The sequence below is a fragment of the Eretmochelys imbricata genome, chromosome 12, assembly GCF_965152235.1.
Source record: "Eretmochelys imbricata isolate rEreImb1 chromosome 12, rEreImb1.hap1, whole genome shotgun sequence".
In the NCBI taxonomy this organism is placed as follows: domain Eukaryota; kingdom Metazoa; phylum Chordata; order Testudines; family Cheloniidae; genus Eretmochelys; species Eretmochelys imbricata.
This window is the reverse complement of record NC_135583.1, coordinates 35889252-35909203: the sequence shown is the minus strand read 5'-3', so window position 1 is coordinate 35909203 and position 19952 is coordinate 35889252. Positions and strand designations below refer to the sequence as shown.

The 19952-nt window shown below is 45.6% G+C and overlaps 1 protein-coding gene across 3 annotated transcripts in view; it reads right to left on the bottom strand.

The window, feature by feature from the left end:
* Positions 1-18817, bottom strand: part of LOC144272697 (uncharacterized) — a 51959-nt gene extending 33142 nt beyond the window's left edge. For 2 of the 3 annotated variants that reach the window (XR_013347636.1, XM_077830972.1), the window contains exons 1-9: positions 18633-18817; positions 16827-17204; positions 13495-13629; positions 10426-10550; positions 8496-8564; positions 6786-6899; positions 5348-5463; positions 4092-4147; positions 480-532 (exon numbers count right to left, since the gene is read on the bottom strand). Coding sequence is in view for 2 of the 3 variants with exons in the window: in XM_077830972.1 (XP_077687098.1) it covers positions 480-532; positions 4092-4147; positions 5348-5463; positions 6786-6899; positions 8496-8564; positions 10426-10550; positions 13495-13629; positions 16827-17114 (956 nt within the window). In the remaining variant the exon portion in view is untranslated. The remainder of the gene's footprint in view (positions 1-479; positions 533-4091; positions 4148-5347; positions 5464-6785; positions 6900-8495; positions 8565-10425; positions 10551-13494; positions 13630-16826; positions 17205-18632) is intronic. The other variant, XM_077830973.1, reaches the window with a different exon arrangement.
* Positions 18818-19952: the final 1135 nt, after the last annotated feature.

Here is a 19952-nt window from a genome sequence, read left to right as displayed (position 1 = left end):
TGATTTGTTTATGTCCTCTGGGCAACTCACTTAACCACTCCACTTCAATTTGCCCATCAGTAAAATGGTTATAATGTGTCCTGATTCATGAAGTTGCTGTGAGATTTTATTAATGTTAGTAAAGTGCTTTGAGATTTCAGATGCTATATAAGTACTTTCTTCTTAATAGCTGCATTAGTCTCACACAGACTACAAACGGCCAGATTTCGAATGCTTGCCTCCAATCTTTCACTTGCAAGTGCACATAAAATAACCTGGATGTCTGGAAGTGGTCAACTGCCCATAAATCATATACTTAGACAGCTGAATGATCTAAACAGAGATTGCAAATAACTGAAGGCAAAAGCTGGACCCATGATTATTTGCAACCACAAAACTTTGGGAGCAAAACCCAAGGCCCGGCTGTGGTCTGGAAGAAAACCTGGCCATAGCAGTGCAGAAGAAGGCAGGTATAAGTTCCACAGACTGCTTGAACTTACTGTGTTGTAGTTGCTGGTATGGAAACAACAGTTAAGTGTGCTGACGTCCCACCCTGCAAGAAAAAGAGCGGAGCTGGGAAAGTATTCTCATTGCTTGGAGCAGATGAGACCCCTGAGTTTATGATGCTATCAATCAACATAATTCCTATTTGCCACTTTTCTTCCAGAAAGCCGCTGATCTCCTAAAATGAGAGATTCCAGGGAAGACCACGCGTATGCAGCATTTTACTATTGCATGTCGCCAAACTTTCTTGATATATCATCTTAAGTACTAGACATTTTATATTTCCCATGAAGAGCATTCAGTAAATGTGAGGCAGACACTTCAAACCAGACACATTAAGGACTAACCTTGATGCAGCTGTGATGTTTAATGGCTTTTATGTGGTTTTATGTGTTTTGGCCCAGCATAAGGGCATTGCATGGAAGAAGCCCTGGAGATGAATGGAGAAGGATACCCAAAGGGATCACAGAAGGACCACGCAGCCAGCAGGAGCAAGATGATGAGAACAGGCAGTAGCAGCAGTAAGGAATGAAAGCTGACACAGAAGTAAGGACTAGAAGTGTCTGAGAAGACATAGGGAAAATGTTAAATAAAGAAGCAAATGCACCTTTGTTCTTTTCATACCTGCCCCTACCTTGATTCTAAGGCTCTAGAGCAGAGGTGGGCAAACTACGGCCTGCGGGCCACATCCGGCCCACGGGACCGTCCTGCCTGGCCCCTGAGCTCCCAGCCGGGGAGGCTAGCCCCCAGCCCCTCCCTCGCTGTCCCCTCTCCCCTGCAGTGACGCCGCTGCGGCTTGCGCCCACTCACCTCCTAGGATTTCCAATAAGCCAGTCCTGCCGCTGGCATGGTAAGGGTGCAGGGGTTGGATAAGGGGCAGGAGGTCCCAGGGGGGCAGTCAGGGGACAGGGGTGGTTGGATGGAGTAGAGGTTCGGGGAGGGGAGGCAGTCAGGAGACAGGGAGCAGGGGGGTTGGATAGGGAGCGGGATCCTTGGGGGTCCAGGGAGGGGGGGGGCAGGGAGCGGGGGGATTGGATAGGGGGTGGGATCCTGGGGGGGGGCAGTTAGGGGCGGGGGTCCCGGGAGGGGGTGGTCAGGGGAGAAGGAGTGTGTGTGTGTGGGGGGGGGGGTTGGATGGGTCGAGGGTCCCAGGAGGCCTGTCAGGGGATGGGGGTGTGGATAGGGGTCGGGGCGGTCAGGAGACAAGGAGCAGGTGGGGTTGGATGGATCGGGGATTCTGAGGGGGGCAGTCAGGGGGAGGGAAGTGGAAGGGGGCAGATAAGGGGTGGGGGCCAGACTGTTTGCGGAGGCACAGCCTTCCCTGCCCGGCCCTCCATATCGTTTCGCAACCCCGATGTGGCCCTCGGGCCAAAAAGTTTGCCCGCCCCTGCTCTAGAGTACATTCCTTTCCTGCAATTATCGTGTAGATTTCAGCCCATCATGAGTTGCATATACACACAAAGGAAGGGTATGCCAACACTCTTCCAGTCAAACACTTACTCCTTCCTATCAGAGCAAACACATGGGCGGCTTCTAATCAAAAGGATGTGGTGGAAATAATTTTAACTTCTGAGGGTATGTATACACTGCAAAAAACAGACCCACAGCAAGTCTCAGAGTCCAGCTCAACTGCCTTGGGCTCACGCTATGGGGCTGGAGCCTGGACCCTCGCTTGGTTTCAGCATGTGAACTCCAGCCAGAGTAGGAATGTCTACACCGCTATTTTTAAGCCTCGTAGAATGAGTCAGTTGATCCAGGCTCTGAGACTCACTGCAGGGAGGATGGGGAGGTGTTCAGCGTAACTGTAAACAAATTGCTGTGGGGGTATCACCTGGTGATAAGAACCTATAATCCGGTTCTTTGGTCCTACCCTATGACACATCTGCACAATGCTGCATGTTTACTCAAGGCAGACGCTCATTCATGCATACAAGATTTTACAAGGCATGCAGTGATGTTGGCCAGGTAGGATTGAGCCCTCTCATTCTGTTTGTTTGCTTGGGAGTTTATCTCTTGAAATGCTGACATTTTGGAATTCCCTACACCTGTATCAACACAGGAGATGCCTTCTGAGAAGCCTTTGCCTGGCAAGATGCCCAAGCTTGGATTCTAATAATTCCACCAGGCCAGCTGCTCATACCAGGCTGTTTCCGCACATTCCCTCAGCATAGCCACAACAAATGTAGCCTGGGAAAGAGAGCTGAGCAAACAGTATGGAAATATTTGCAGAGACTTTTATTTTGGAGCTGACTTAGAACATTGCAAACCCTCAGCTGGCCTAAATCAGGGTAACTCCAAGTTCATTGACATCAAAGGAGCCGTGCCAATTTACAGGAGCTGAGGATCTGTCCCCAGAAGTCACCCGCAGAGATGGGCAGTGTGTTGCAGGGACCCACAGCCAGATCAAAACAAGATGTCTGGCAAAGGAGGAACGAGAAATTGAGAAGCTAGGGAAATAAATTTAAGTGCACTCTGGGGGGATTCCATATACAAGGACATTTTATAAAACCTCCCTCCTGCTATTTCAGGGGTGGGACTGTGGTGAAGCTCCTGATAACATAGAAGTTGCAAATCAGAATCGGATGTATAAAGATGTATAAAGTTTTGAGTGAAACATGAGAGGAAACAAACAGATGTTTTAGAAGCAGTTTCCCTAGGCATGGAAAATGGCAAGAGTGGTTTTTTTCACCCAGACGCACACCCTTTGAGGAAATGAAATATAACCTTCAAAAAGGATTAACAGCCACTTCCTTAGAGTCCTCAAGCATGAACTTTTCTAGAGAAAGCAACTAATGCTGTAGGACCCACCAACGACACTCTGAGAACTCATCTCAGTAGCACACTCGGAAGCTCCAAAGTTATTGTAAAGCGTGCAGCTCCAATCCCCTGTAGATTTCCCTTCTGCAATGGGAATCCCCAGGTGGGAATCCTGCACAGTAACTTTGTGCCACACCCTCAAATCGAGGTGGAAGGGGCAGGGAAGGAGGAGGAGTTGGCAATCCCAGAGGAAAGGGTGTGTGGCTGGGGCATCCCTATACCTGGCAATCCCCAGCTGCAGGAGCAGTCCCTTGGGGTTGTGACAGCCAAGCATAAATTAGAGCAGTGCTCAAATTTGTACCAAGGCATGGGACTGGTCAGACCAAATGTAAGGAACTTAAAAATGGCTTGAAGTGGGAGGGCGGGATGGGGGGTGGAAGGCGTTCTGTGCCAAGCACAACTCAGACAGACCAGAGGATCTGAACCATTATCTGATGTCTCAGAGGATGGCAACTGCCCACCCCTGCACCTAGCAAATTGCACAATGTCACTATCTCAAGTTGATCATTTACCATTAATCTTCTTGTGTGTTCATTGTATAAACAAATATCTCAGAAATGCTTAATGAGGTCAGAGTCCAGGAAGCATGTGCTACTGAGAACTAGTTCAGTGAGTGTTAATGATAGGTTTGGCAACGAGCCAACTTGCTAAAAGGCAGGGTCTAAAGATGTGGCTGTTATGGTATTTGACTTCCTCCTAGGATATTGCTTCTGGATGTTCAGACATATCCTACAAGTCGAGTGAAGTTTGCATTTGATCTCTAGAGCGCTGAAAGGCACGATAAGACCTACCTCACAATGCATCAAAATCATGACATATCGGTAAATCTCAGCCCAGTTTCGGATGCCTGGGGGAAAAAATTGAGAATATGTGCTTGAAAGTTTACCTTTCTTGAGCACTTTAAGTACAAGCATTTATATAAAGGTATCTGGCTTCCTTATCTTGAGCCAGAGAAATGCTCTACCAGGCAATCACGTACTAAGGTTATAAAAATGCCTATAGGGAGAAATATCAATGAAACTGTTCCTATTAAGGATTTAATTTTAGACCTGACTAATGTTAATTAGCTACAATAATAACTAGTGGCCAAACATTCCCCTTTAACTTGTTCACGGCCCCAAGCTAGCAAGCAGGGCTATATGGCTGTAGGTATCTACCTGCCCAGTGCAGCTCAGAGGATAGAACCCTAGGTAGTGGCATGACCCCCACAGGATAGACTCTTCTTTGCTGTAACTAGGAAAGCTCTTTAGAACTAAGTCAAATACTTAACTGTGTTAGTATCAATAGGCCAGTGTAGCCCCCTTACTCTGTACTGACCTAACCAATCCTGGGGACAGGCCTGCAGCTATGGTAAGGGTTTCCATGAATCCTAAACCCCTTTCCCCATTGTGCAGGAACCACAGGGGCTAATGCTGCCTAGAGGAAGCAGACGCCCTTGCTGAAGTGGAGGGAGGTAGGGAGGCCTGTGAATCAGGGAGGCTCAGAGTGAGTTCTCCACAAACAACACCTGTGTGGGGGGAGGTTGTAGGGCCTTATGTACCCCACTCATGGCCCCTCCATCCCATGAGCACACACTGCTTACATGCAAGGCTGGAAGGAATCTTCGACCCTAGTGGGCCCCTTAGCCAGACATTAGCACCATTTCAGAGCTGTCAGCTGGCTCCGACTGTGGGGTTGGACAAAGAAGGAGTCTTCAGCCTCTCAGATTGTCTCTCAGTCATATGGGCCATGGAGAGGGATGAAGTTTTAGGCACACCCTTTGCTAAAGGAATGCAGCTGGGAGGTCACAAGACAGAGTGTTCTTCCAGCACGAGCTTTGTTTGGTATTTAAAGTGAGAAATCATGAATGAGCTTGCAGTGGGAAGATTCTGATCATTGCATATCATAAATTCAGCTGCAAAACGTTTTTTGTTAAACAATTTTAGATCTAATCATGAAACAGGTCATTTTACAAGTCACACTTAAGAGGGGTCATGCTGCAATACTTAATAGCCAAAGCGATAACCTCTAGGCTGCCACATAATTGAATCGTTCAGGATATTGTTACCATAAGAGTGGCTCCGAACACCTCTCATAGAAACCTCTTTCTTCTCATGACCTTCAATTTCAATTTCTCCTATAGACTGGCCCCATTGTTCATAACGAGAATGTTGTTCCCCATCTCTGGAAAAAAAAAAAGGGGAGGAGGAGGGTGATAAAGATCCTGCAGCTAAGAAACAAAGCTTCTTATTCAAACACACTCCCCGAACCCCAGTCAGAAAAGGGTTGATTCTGTTATGAAAGACACACAGATTTCAGAACATCTGGATCCCAGCTGCAAGTTGTCAGACATATTTTTGAGTTTTAACAATATTGCTAAGAACCATTCAGCCTATAAATAGGTCACACGAAAAGACCCTGAGGCGAGAAGAAGTTCTTCCCCTCCTAAAATAAGTGCCCTCTTTTTTCCCTACAAAAGCGACAGTCCAGTAGTTGTCACTTAAAAGTCAGCATCCGTCAACAACGATCTCACTGTTTTTCCCTGTCTTTAGAACCAGGGAGACAATGTTCTTAGGCCTGTTCTTCTCTGCCTTATCAGCTGTGTCTACGGTGCGAGCGAGGGTTGTGATTCCCCTGCTCATGTACGCGCCTGAGTATAAATGGACAGTAGCATGGACCGCAGCGGCACGGCTGAGCTGAGCACCCATTGCAGGCAAGTCTGTACTTGGCCGGGCTCAGCCAAGCCTCCACTGCTGTTCCCACGGCTACATTGCTATCTATACTCTGGGGAGCTGGGGCGAGTGTTTGCGCCCATGAGCAGGCGAATCACACACCCTAGACATTGCCTCAGTGTAATTGTGTAGTAATTTACACCTGCACAAAGTGGGAAGAGACGGTAGCATTTTTTACTCATTTCACAGACACACAGTTGCCTACACCAGATGCCAGGCAGTGGAGAAAAAGGGTCAAATCAGGATCAGAATCCCACTGTGCTAGATGTTGCAAAAAAGCACCAAGGATGAAATGGTCCTTGCCCCAATGAACTTGCCACCTAAGGCCCTGTTCTTACAAAGGGCAGATCCCTGCACTCACATGAAGCCCCACTAAAGTCAATGGGATCCCATGTGAGTACCGGTACCTGCACAAAATGCATACCAGGATCGGGCTCTAAATTATGTGCGTAGCAACTGTTGGCAAATGCTGACTCCTTACGGGTGACGACCGCATATTACAATAAAAATGTACCTTATGTATTCATCTAGGCCTGGAGGTAGCTGTGAGGAGCAAAGTTCTTTAACATACAGATTTAAAAGAAATTATTTTCTTATAAAATAATAAAAAATACACACAACCTTCAGAACAAAGGCAGAAACTTACACAGAAGTTGACTGTATCTGATCAGTTTTATTATGAATTGGTCTGCAGCAAAACTAGCTGGTAATATTAGCTGGGCTAGGAAAGCAAAAGTTACCATCAACCCCAGAAGAGTTAAAACTGTCTCTCACTTTTTGACTCTTCGGAAGAATTCTGCACTCCACTTTTCCAAAGCAATGGCATGTGCAAACACTTTAGGGTGGCTGTCAAGGTTAAAGTCAAATATATCTGAAAAGGAAGTCCAGCTACAAAAGAAGAGAAAGGAAAATCTCATCAGTTTTCAGTTTGTATTGAGTCAAACCCTGCAATCATGACTCAGACAAAGCTTCAGTTTATCGGCAGGATTTGTGCCTTCGTATTTCTCATGCTTGGAATCTTCTGATTTTTACAATATTTCTAGATATTTCTGTTCTCTAGGAAAATGAACAAGGGAACAGTGGAGAAACCATGATGCAAAGGTGCAATTATTGTGTAGCAGCGCAGGACATGTCAGCTAATTACTCATCAAGTTGGCTTGGCAGTGGGGATAGCAAAAGATTCTAATCTGCGATACTGCTGCCTCGTTTTCTCTCGTGATCTATTGTAACTTACATGGCCCATGTTGTAGCACAAATGCCATGTACTTTTGTCAGCAGACTATTAATTTGGATGGAAAGTGAGTAGCCACTCCCTATAGATCAGGAGGAATAGGGAACCACAAATCAAACACAGGCCAACTCTACACTACAAAAAAGCCATGACGGTCTGGGGTATGAAGACATACTATCCCTGACTGACATGTATGTGCTGGCAAAAGTCCACAGTGAAGACACAGTTATATCTGCCTATAGTTTCTATGCTGCTGGGAAGTGACAACAGCATATCAAAGCTGCAGGCCGTTACATGAAGAGTTGGCTCTGTGTGTATAATCAAAGTACTCTGGAGACTACAGCCCTTAGAAAAAAATAGTTCTGAAAATATAATCTTAATAAACTAAAAAATATTCTGAATATTACTCAAGATCATCTTTAATAAGCTTGATTCTTCCCAGTTTACAGATTGCTTAAGGGAGATGGAAAGTTGTGGGGGGGTTTAAGGGACCTATAAAAATGTGCTTCTAACTCTAGACTAAAACATTCCTTTCCCCTCCAGTTTTGACCCTTGCTATGATGCAGACATTGGATCTGTTTCTTACACAATCCATCACGGAGCTGCTCAGTTTAATGCCTTGTGTATATATTTCTATCATTGACGCTATGCGTCAAATCCCGTCCTTGGATATGCATGCAAAATTCCAAGTCCATAGATAGGCAAAAGCAGACTGTGGCTCCATTTTAGTTAGCTTGTATTCTCTTTCCTAACTAGATGGTTATAGCCACAGCAGCCTTACTATAAACTATGGTTGTTCATTACTCTTTTTTTTTTTACCCACCTCTTCTGCACAAATACAGAAAATATATAAATAGTGGCACCTAGATGCCCTATGGGACTATAAAACTTTTTAAAGAAGGCCTAACTTTGACAATTAAGCATATAGCAGCTTTCCTTTAAATTAAAATTTCCAAAATATAAGTAAAGTTTTTGCTGTAGTGAGTTAATAAAATGACAAATCACTTAACAGAACACTCGGGCAATGATTAGGTAATAGATTTGTATTTATCAGGCCAATCCTCAATAAATGATTTTAGTAATTTAACTGGAAATTTTTTTATATGTACAGGAAGAAATTCACCCTGAGTTGAAGGACAAAACAAGGTCCACGCCCAACTTAAGCAGAATTATAACGGGTCAAGATCTGGCCCACAACTTCTTATTTATACTCTGACAAAATAAATGGATCCATCAAACTGCCATGCTCTTACTGGAAAGAGAATTTAATGTGGACAAGTTCGCCCTCCTCTTCATTCCACTGATGCCGATATGGTCCCTTTCTGGAAGATGAAATGTGTTGTTATCTTGCCTTGTTTCTATATCAGCAGCATCATTTACCAACATTCCTTACATTTTTTTTCATAGATTCATAGATATTTAGGTCAGAAGGGTCCATTATGATCATCTAGTCTGACCTCCTCCACTTCTCCCTTTTCATTTACTGAGCTGTTGTGTAACCCATATGCTTTTATATCGCAACATTTAATTAGTTTAAGTCCAACGAATGGGAAAGTAGCAATGGAGAGGGAGGAAGGGCTTTGTTAAAATCACCTGTTTCTGTATCTGGGCAGGGCAGGCAAACCAGAAAAATCTAAAGAGAAGTGTTATAGGTACTAAGCATGCTTGACAGCTTTTGTGAAGCCAACATAGGTAGCCAACTTTTATAGGCTGGCACTTCTGCAAGTCATATCCTCATTGTGAGAGTTGAGCCAATCTGATCTTGTGGAGGATGGAGAATTATTCTATATAATTGCTACAAGATGTTCTCCAGGGACTTGGCTAAATGATAATGCAAAGCCAAAATATGTGTCTGGTGTTGTGGCTTGGAGTAAAATTTTCAAGAACCCCCAAGTGACTTAGGAGCCTTAGCTCCATTTTCAAAAGTGACTTACGCATGTAGTCCATGAAAGTCAGACACCTAGGCCCAGATCCTCACAGCTATTTGGGGGCCTAAAGATGCAAATAGGCAACTAACATGCTCAAGTGCTTTTGTGAATTCCAGTTGGGGCCTATCTCCACCTTGAGGCACCTAAACACCGGTGAAAATCTGGCTCCAAGAGCCTAAATCTCTGTCAAAAATGAGAGTTAGGCTCCTAAGTCACTTACACGCTTTTGAACATTTCAACCATAGCCTCAAAACCTGTCATATTTTAGGTACAGATTTCCCATCTGAAACACAATCTCAAGAGAGCAAGTCATCTGTCACCAAAGGACTGAGTACGCTAGCAGAAGGCTCTCCCCCAGACCACATTTTTTCCTGTTTCCTGGCTAGGCAGAAGTGTTTGGATATGGACAAGATAAGAGACACTTCAGTTCTTGCTGTTGCCTGAAATTTTTATCATTGACACTATACTTTTTAGATCACACCAGAAGTTGTCTCTGAAGAAGATCAGAGGGGAAAGAATGAGTGCATGTGTGCTAAAGTAAAATGTAAATGTTAGGCTGAAACCCTTCATTGTGATGCAGATGTTACAAACTCTACTTGCATGATATCAACAGCAGAGTTTGTTAAAGTTGATATCAGAAGAATACACTGCTAGGATTATTACCTAATAGAAAATTATTTAAATATATTTTCAAGTACTGGGTAAAATGCTTGAGCTGTTTGTATTAAATGTAAACATTTGTACAGTAAGCTATTGGGTGGTATGGTGCTGTCTTTGAATAGGACTTGAAGGTGATAATCAGAAATGGAATTCACTGTTTCGAACTCTGTGCTATGCTTTCTAAATTATCCTGACCAGACAGCACTCTAGCCTGTGCTTCCGCAGAGTTTAGCTGAGGCTCAGGGAAAAGGCTATTGTAAGTACCTGTACACAACTTGTCCTGAAATCTCTTTTGTAGTTGTACGATTTATCCCATGTAACCATTCTAACTGAACAGAGCCAGGTCCTATTGTGAAGGGCACTCTCTGACCACATAAGTAACTTACCTAAATAGATAATACAGATAAAAGGTGGTAAAAGAGATGCATTATCATCATCTCCATTTAACAGATGGGAACTGAAGCAGAAAGAGATTAAATGACTTTTCCAAGTGACACAGCAAAGTCCCTGGCAGATGTGAGAACGGACCCAGTTTTCCTGAGTCAGAATCCAGTATCTTAGCAATCATCTCCCCCCAGAGGTGACATGATAATACCTGAGTCGTCCATTGAATGTTATTTTCCAGCGTCTGTGTGGCTCTAAGCACTCAATCATCAGCCCTCCGCCACGCCAGCATTTTTCAGATTCATCGCGCACCATCATGTCCGGATGTACTGGGTGCTAAGAGACAATTCAATAAAACATTCATTGAATTAAAATGTGGGGATAAAGCAGAGGTGGGGGTCATAATTTATTCATCTGTTGTGGGAGGAACATTGACAGCGATAGCTTTTTGATTCCACATATTTCACAGAGGAGAAAACTGCATGCAAAACACCTGAGTTGATGAATATCAAGTAATTACTGCAGACAGCACAAGTGGTAAATGGAATGAAATCGTAAATTACTATTCTAGGACCTCATGATGCAAACACTGTCAACAGTAACCATTACTACCACATTGCTCTTAGGGTTTGTCTACATGGGAAAATTGACCGGCGTGATTATACCAGGATAAAACCACTTTTATTCCCTCATCCATCCATCATTATTCCTATCATTCTGCCAGTCAATTTCCCTATGTAGACTTCAATGGGACTGCTCACAGTTGTAAACTTAATGGAGGAAATCCTGGCCCCATTGAAGTCAATGGTGAAATAATAATACCTAACTTTTGTATAGTGCTTTTCACCACTAGATCTCAAAGAATGTTACAAAAACCTCCTATTGATGTCAATGGAGAGATGATTTCACCCTATGCAGTTATTCTGCAGAACTTTTTAAAGGTAAACTGCATTATGAAAGGTTTTACAGGGTTAAATATATGACAGCATATATCATATAAGTTAGAGGGAGTAGTGCTGTAAAAAAGCAATAGATGGTGAATCCACTCTAAGGCATGCACTCATGGGAGTTGATAATAGAGGGGTACAGAAAAATTAAATAGCATGGGAAAGGGAGAAAAAATAGTTTTATCATGAAATTTGGAAAGAGGTGATGTTGCGGCAGTGGTAAAGGAAGGGGAATGTTGCAGATGGCAGGAGCTGTAGAGGACCATGCAGCTGGTAAAGAAATTGTTATTATTTGAAGTTACTCCTGCAGAACACATCAAGGAGAATCCTTACCAACCCAGGGACCTGATTCTGCAGTTACCGCACATAAGTAACACCTCTTGGTGTCAATGGGATTTGTATCTGTTGTGAGTCCCTCCCCTTGTCACTCTCTCACGTAAAAATAGCTTTATATGCAATATTTTGGCTTTACAAAAGACTGGGGTTTCTGTCAATTGCACACACATGGTCCCAGCCACGAGTCAATTGCACCTACTCATTCTAACACTCAGCAGTTTTCAATCACTGTTTTAAGACTTCAGTTTCATCTCCCATAACGGAATCTGAAATACCATCCTGTTCAAATCACCAGGTATTTACTGCAGGTAATACTAGCCAGGTAACAGATAATGAAACCTAACGGCCTAGCAACTGCTAAACTCAGAGCAGTGAGTCCAGGTTATACATACATCTCCCTAACTGCAGCTCGGCAAACAGTGGGAAAATGTATTGGCTTGTTTGCTAAATCTCACTTGTGATTCAATTCAATTCAACTACTTAATCTCCCTCTGCCTCAGTTCCAAGTTTGCAAAATGGGGATGATAATACTTCCTTGCTCTAACCCTGTGTCCATCTCATCTATTTAGACTGTAAGCTCTTCTAGCTCTTGGTGGTTCTCAGTGTTACTATAATGAAAATAGTAAGTGTATTTAGCTCCTAACTTGTTTGGTTTTCTGCAAACATTTGGACTGTTGCTTTTTAGTCCCGTTAATGTTTAGAGAAGAACTTTTATTCATGTGCATATAATTCTTTATGTGGAATGCATAAAGGCATTTGTTCCAGAAATACTCAAAAGAAACTAAAATATGTAGTCTACTAGACAGTCAAAAAATCTGTTATATTTTTCTCTATTCCACAGTCAGGAAAGAATCCAGTCATTTACAAAACCAAAAACCAACCCAAACACACACCTAGGAATAGATTTAATGGTTTTTAGCAAGAAATAAGTAGCCCTACATGTGACTCCCTAAAATGTTCCTTGTCATTTAGCTGAAATATTCAACACCTCACGTATTTCAAGCACTTGTTTATAAAATGCAAATTGCCCAATGACAGAACGGTAACCTTACCATGTGACTTAGGTCAGCAACCTCTCAGATTAAATAGGAGCATGCAGCTCATTGCACAAATATGTTCCTAGGAATCTTACAAGCACAATTTTAAAATTCACAAGCAGTTTGTGGGAAATTTGTGAACAGTAAAAAGGTCAACTCCACCAAAGACATTAGTTCAAACCTCTCTCACTAATCCACAATCACACACTACTTCAGGGGCATGGCAACAGCTACATTCAATGCAGGAACATGGAAAGAGTGCATTTTCCTTGACCTCCTCCGTAGTGCCCTACAGCTGAGTGAATCATTTATGACCCAGTAATGGATGAACTAGGATCATGATTGTATTTTGCTTCACGCTGCTATTCCCAGAACCACTGGAAAAAAAGCTACTGTGGAGTAGAGGCATAACTGAGCTAGTAAGACCTCCTTTGCTGCTGAAGGATGATGGAGAAAAAAGAGGATGGGGAAAGAGACTGGAACAGGGTGAGGGGGAAGAAAGGGACAGACACGGTACCTGTAATTGACCTTAGTCATAGCATTGCTGTCTTGCACAGAATTCCGGATGTTGATGTTTATGAAGAGGCAGAAAACTTTAGCCCCTCTGCTTCAGTTACTTTTTGTCCATTCTTTGAGCAGTCTCTCAGGGATCCACAGTGGCCACTACATCGACCATCACATTATTCACTCTGCATGTACGTTACACCCCACCTTTCACCCTGTCTGTCTTGTCTATTTAAATTGCCAACTTTTGGGGGCAAGGACTGTCAACTCTCCATTTGTCCAGTGCCTGGTACAATGGAACCCCATTCTGGGTTGGTCATTAGGCATTACCACTGATAATAGAATAATAATCTTGGGGTCATACCTCAGTATTAAATTCCAGATGGGTAATGAACATCACCCTTGAATGTTACCCCAAAACTCCAGCCTCTTACTTTGCTCTCACCCTCCACTTACTTCAAACTCTCCAATTCCATCCACTCGGAGGAAGAGCCACATTTCACAGAGCCCATTTGGACGTCTTCCAAGACGAGTGATCACAAAAGTCTTGTCGGTTTCTGTAAACCCAGTGAAGTAAACCGAATCCAGGGCCTACAGAAAGGTAATGGGAAAAAATGCTTTAGCATTGAGAGAAAGAACGAGAAAAAACGGGAAGCGGGTATGTGGGGAAGAGTGATTATGCATGTCAAAAATCATCAGCCCAGCTAAGTTTCCCCTCTACTCAAAGGATGTAGGATATTCTTTTTTCCTAATGTGAGTCCTTTGTAGAATGACACTAGTGGACTTGATCCAGAGACTGCTTTTAGTCAACACCTGCAATCCCCGCCCCCAAGTCCCTTCCAACCAAGCATCTCAAAGTGTTTTAAAAATAGCAATGTATTATATTAAGCCTCTCAATACTTCAGGCAAATAAGTAACTATTCTCATTTCTATTTATACAGGGCTGCCAAGAGGTTAATAGATTTTCAAAAGGTCATACTTGGTCAGTGGGTGCACTCCCAGTCCACTATTTTTAATCAGCTGTCAATACTTCTTCCTCTTTTAATATTTGTATGGCCACACGTCTCTTTAAGAAATGGACAAAAAATAATCTCTGCATTCCACAGCAATTACTTTAACAACTGATTGTGCAATGGTTCCATTTATTTGCTCATTAGACCTTGATCATTATTTTTTTTCCTTTTTGCTGACTTGGGAGTTGAGAAACAATGAGAGGAAACTGTAGGAGAAGGAAAACATGACTGAAAACCCTGGCGTTGTGGTCTGTTGGAACAAGCCTGATATTGTCCTAAATCAACCAGATTGCTAGTTTTGCAATGAATACTGTCAGATCTCCCCCTAAAAGAAATGGGTGTAACTAGGGTGCTTGACCATTGACATATTTCCTGTACAGAGCATCGGCAACCACATTTGCATTCCTTTTAACATTGATCACTTCCATATCACAATCTGGGACACCAAGCCTCCCTCTTAGCAACTTTTCAGAGTAGCAGCCGTGTTAGTCTGTATCCGTAAAAAGAAAAGGAGGACTAATAAATTTGTTAGTCTCTAAGGTGCCACAAGTACTCCTTTTCTTAGCAACTTGGCATTTGTGCCTTTCCTCTGATGTAGCCTGGTGAGTGGGGAGTGGTCACCTGGAGCTGGCCAGAAGATGGAATTTATGACTCGCCAAAAAAACTGACATTTTGGCATTTTGCTTTGTTCCAAACTGAGACCAAAAAAAGACAAGTTTTCAGAATTTTTATCCAGCCCAAAATGCTGGGGAAATTTTGTTTTAGAAACATCAAAACTTTTTGTTTTGATGATTTTTGACACATTTCAAGTCCAAATGGTTATTTATTATATGTGTTATTGTAGCACGAAGGAGGCCTCGTCATAAGCCTTCTTGTGCTTCCTGTGTTTTAGCATGCCTGATGTCTCCAGGCATTTGGAGTCACAACCCAGACTAACTTTACATCGGCCCAGCTGGCAAATAGCACTGCTAGTAACCCCAGTGTGAAGTGGTTCCAAACCCAGGTGCTTTACTTGTTATCCCAGAGTCAAGTTGAGACAGTAGCTCAAAACTGTATGCAAAATATTCAGTTTTACAGGGAAGCTAGAATTTAATTTCAGTAAAATCCAATCAGCTAGTTAAGGGTCCAAATGATCAATGTTAATGCTTCTATTATGTGCTTAGACCCAAATTTTCAAATTCAGCTGTATAAATGCACAAATTGTGCAACCCCTCACCAGATGCAGTTTCAAAAATCAGGTTTGCACATGCATAACCTGACTTCTGTGTGCATTTTGGGTGTGGATAAACTCCTGCCTCTGAAAAATGTACTCAGACTAATGCCCAAAAATACTTACTTCAGGTGACTAAATGCCCATCTAAGCACCTAAATATGCATGTATGTGCCTGACTTGAGGTAGCCAAATTTGATAATTGGGTCCTATATTGAGCAAAGCAGAGTGCATTGGACTGTCAAAATAGATATTTGCAGAGAGAGTTTCGGGACCATTGTTGGGATTTTCTGGAAGCATTCTAGAAGAGGTGTTCCATTGCTCTCAGTCCGAGAGGAAAAGGGCAAAGCTGGGTGACAGGTGAAGCTTACAGTTTGAACCACTTTTCGGACCACTCTGGTGTAGGAGTGTTAGAGTGACTACAGTTTTGGAAGGCGATCTCTGTCCTTGCCACAGAAAGGGCTTTCACAGAACTGGAATGGGAAAAAACACAAAGGGTTCTTCCAGCCCTACCTTAAGACGCATATCCAATATCACTTATTACAATTTTTATGACTTGCTTTGTGTCCCGGGGCCTCAAACACCAGCTTTAAAAATATCCTTTTATTTAAAAAATAAAATAAAACAAAACATAAGAACTGCCATACTGGGTCAGACCAGAGGTCCATCTAGCTCAGTATGCTGTCTTCTAGCAGTGGCCAATGCCAGGTGCCCCAGAGGGAATGAACAGAACAGGTGGATCAAGTGATCCATCCAATCGCCCATTCCCAGCTTCTGGCAAACAGAGGCTAGGGACACCATCCCTGCCCATCAAAACCACACACAATGCCAATGTGATGATAATCAGCTTGAAAAAAGAGAGGAAATTCTGGATTCCTCAAAACCTTTAGAAAATGTCGCAAATTGGTAGAAGTTTCTCCAAAAAATGACAGTGGCCAACTCCTCAGCTGGTGTAAATCATCTTGACTTCAATGAAGCGATGCCCATTTACACCAGATGAAGATGTGGCCCTATATCTTTAGCTATTTTGCATCTTCCGCCTTGCCTGCTTGCCTGCACTTTCTCACCTCTAGCTTCTTGGCCCTGCAATGTTATTCTGGTTCGAGTTCCTGCAACAGTGGTTTCATAACATTTATTATCTGTATTACAGAAGCGCCGGGGAGCCCCAGCTGAGATCAGCTGCCCACTGCAGAGACACACAGAAGCATCCCTGCCAGGGGGAACTTGCAACCCCAGGGCGGACAAGAGGGTGACACAATCAGAGGGAAGCAGAGGAGCAGGACTCAGGTAATGACCAACATGGTTTTGCCTAAAATGGCTACACCCAAAGCTGGATGGTTAACGTCTTTGCCCGAACCGGGCCAGCGTCTAGTGGGGATCCCAGGTGTATAAATGCAGCTATGGGGCCTCACACCAGCTAAGAATCTGCCCTTAAGATCGCCACAAATCTGCCGGGAGGAGGCGCTGGTCCCAGGCCTGCGCATCTCCCCCGATCCCCAGGGAGGTGCCGAGCTCCAGCCGCCTGGGGACCCCCTCGCAGGCGGGGATATCGGGGTCGCACTCACATGGGCATGGCAGACCAGTCCCTGCAGCCGCTCCAGCGCCTCCTGGCCGGCTCCGGAGCCCATCGGCTCCCGCCGGGCGGCGCCGCCGCGCTCTCTCCGGCGCCGGCGGAAGGCGAGGAAGAGAATCCCCGACATGGCCCATTTCTTCAGGTGGAAGCCGCGCCCGGGCCCCGAGTAGCGGCGGCGGCTGCCGCCCGGCCCGGCCGCGGGACCGCGCTGGAGCCGCAGCAGCCACCCGGCCAGGAAAAGGCACAGCGCGGCCGGCAGCAGGCTGAGGAGACCGGGCATTGTCCCGGGGATCCAGCGCTGGGTCCCTCCTCCGAGGGCAGCCTCTGAGCCTGTGAGTGTGTGTCACACACTCCCCGCTGCGCGATCCAGCTACACACACACACACACACACCACTTTACCACAGGGTCCAGCCCCTGGCTACACACACACACTCCCCGCTGCGCGATCCAGCTACACACACACACACACACACACACTTTACCACAGGGTCCAGCCCCTGGCTACACACACACACTCCCCGCTGCGCGATCCAGCTACACACACACACACACACACACACACTTTACCGCAGGGTCCAACCCCTGGCTACACACACACACTCCCCGCTGCGCAATCCAGCTACACAAACACACACACACACCACTTTACCACAGGGTCCAGCCCCTGGCTACACACACACACTCCCCGCTGCGCGATCCAGCTACACACACACACACACACACACCACTTTACCACAGGGTCCAGCCCCTGGCTACACACACACACTCCCCGCTGCGCGATCCAGCTACACACACACACACACACACACACTTTACCACAGGGTCCAGCCCCTGGCTACACACACACACTCCCCGCTGCACGATCCAGCTACACAAACACACACACACACTTTACTGCAGGGTCCAACCCCTGGCTACACACACACACTCCCCGCTGCGCGATCCAGCTACACAAACACACACACACACCACTTTACCACAGGGTCCAGCCCCTGGCTACACACACACACTCCCCGCTGCGCGATCAGCTACACACACACACACACACACACTTTACCACAGGGTCCAGCCCCTGGCTACACACACACACTCCCTGCTGCGCGATCCAGCTACACAAACACACACACACACTTTACTGCAGGGTCCAACCCCTGGCTACACACACACACTCCCCGCTGCGCGATCCAGCTACACAAACACACACACACACCACTTTACCACAGGGTCCAGCCCCTGGCTACACACACACACTCCCCGCTGCACGATCCAGCTACACAAACACACACACACACACTTTACTGCAGGGTCCAACCCCTGGCTACACACACACACTCCCCGCTGCGCGATCCAGCTACACAAACACACACACACACACACTTTACCACAGGGTCCAGTCCCTGGCTACACACACACACTCCTCGCTGCACGATCCAGCTACACGCCCCCCCCCCCGCCCAGGCACACACTTCACTTTAGGATCCAGCCTTTGGCTATACACACACATACACTCCCCGCTGCACGATCCAGCCCCTGGCTACACACACACACTCCTCGCTGTACGATCCAGCTACACACACACACACCCGCCTCACTGCAGGATCCAGCCCCTAGCTATACACACACTTCCCGCTGCATGATCCAGCTACACACACCAACACACAACACTTCACTGCATGATCCAGCCCCTGGCTACACACACACATGCACTGCCCGCTGCATGATCCAGCCCCTGGCTACACACACACACACACTCCCTGCTGCGCGATCCAGCCCCTGGCTACACACACACACACTTACTTCACTGCAGGATCCAGCCCCTGGATATTCCCTAGTACCACTGCATGCACATGGCTACACTCGCAGTGGCCTCAGCCACTGGCTACACTTCACCCTCTTGTTACACACTTGGTCCCAACTATAGTCTCCTGTCCCTTTTCCTTGTGCAGAGTCCTCCAACCCCTCGATACTAAATCCTAGCTCACAACGTCCCTCTGCAGCTACTCACCACCACCAAGGAGTCCTGAAACCCAGCCCTGCCCACTCTTGGCAGCTTTTGGATTTGGATTGAATTCCCTGCTGGTTTCTCTTTCTTTTTTACTTTCCTTAATGCTTGAAAAGCTACTCTCTCTCTCCTTCATGCCCCCTTCTCTCCCCTTCCAAATTCGCAGGAGCTGGTATGAACTGGGGGGGGTCTACTCTCAACATTAACCCTAGCCTAGGATAACCATTGGTCTCCAGCCATAGCCTGGGACTACCAGCTGGCCCCAACCTTAGCCCTAACCTGGGGCCACCATCCAGCCTGAACTGTAGTCCAGGGCTACCCACCAGCCCCACACATAAACCTAACTTGTGGCCACTAATAGGTTCCATCCCTAGCCTGATATCACCAACTGGCCCTAAGCCTAACCTTAGGTTGGGGCCATCATCCACCCCAGACCCTAGCCTGGGGCTACCAACCAGCCCCAATCCTAACACTAGTCCATTCATGGTCAGCAGCTTTTCCTGAACTCTAGCTCCACCTTGCGGGCACCTAACAGATGCACAGAGTTCACGTTTCAGAGTAGTAGCCGTGTTAGTCTGTATCAGCAAAGACAACGAGGAGTCCTTGTGGCACCTTAGAGACTAGCACATTTATTTGAGCATAAGCTTTCGTGGGCTAAAACTGACTTCATCTGATGCATGGAGTGAAAAATACAGCGAAGGTCTGAGACAAGAGCGATTAGCTGCCCTTGCAGGGCATCACCTGCTGCAGGTGAATGAGTTACCAGCTATGTTGGGCCCTGGGTGTGGGGCGAATTGGGCAGGAGAAGCTGGAGGGAAACCCCCTAGTGGATGCTCAGGCCCCTCACAAGGGTTTGGGACAGACTCATGGCTGGCAGTACTGAGTTGAAATAATGGTATTTCGTGGTTTATTTTACTCATCTCCCTTATGGGGCTGTTTAGCTATTTTATTTGTTCCCAGATGCTTGATGTCAGTGTTAGAACTATTTTTCCAGAGGGAATTCTTGCAGATCTCAGTGCACTTCCCAGAAAGAATATGCATGCATATGCAGGAATTTAGAAGGGGAATTCCAGGCTTCTCTGGCTGCCTGGACCTCAGGCATGATTTCCCAATGT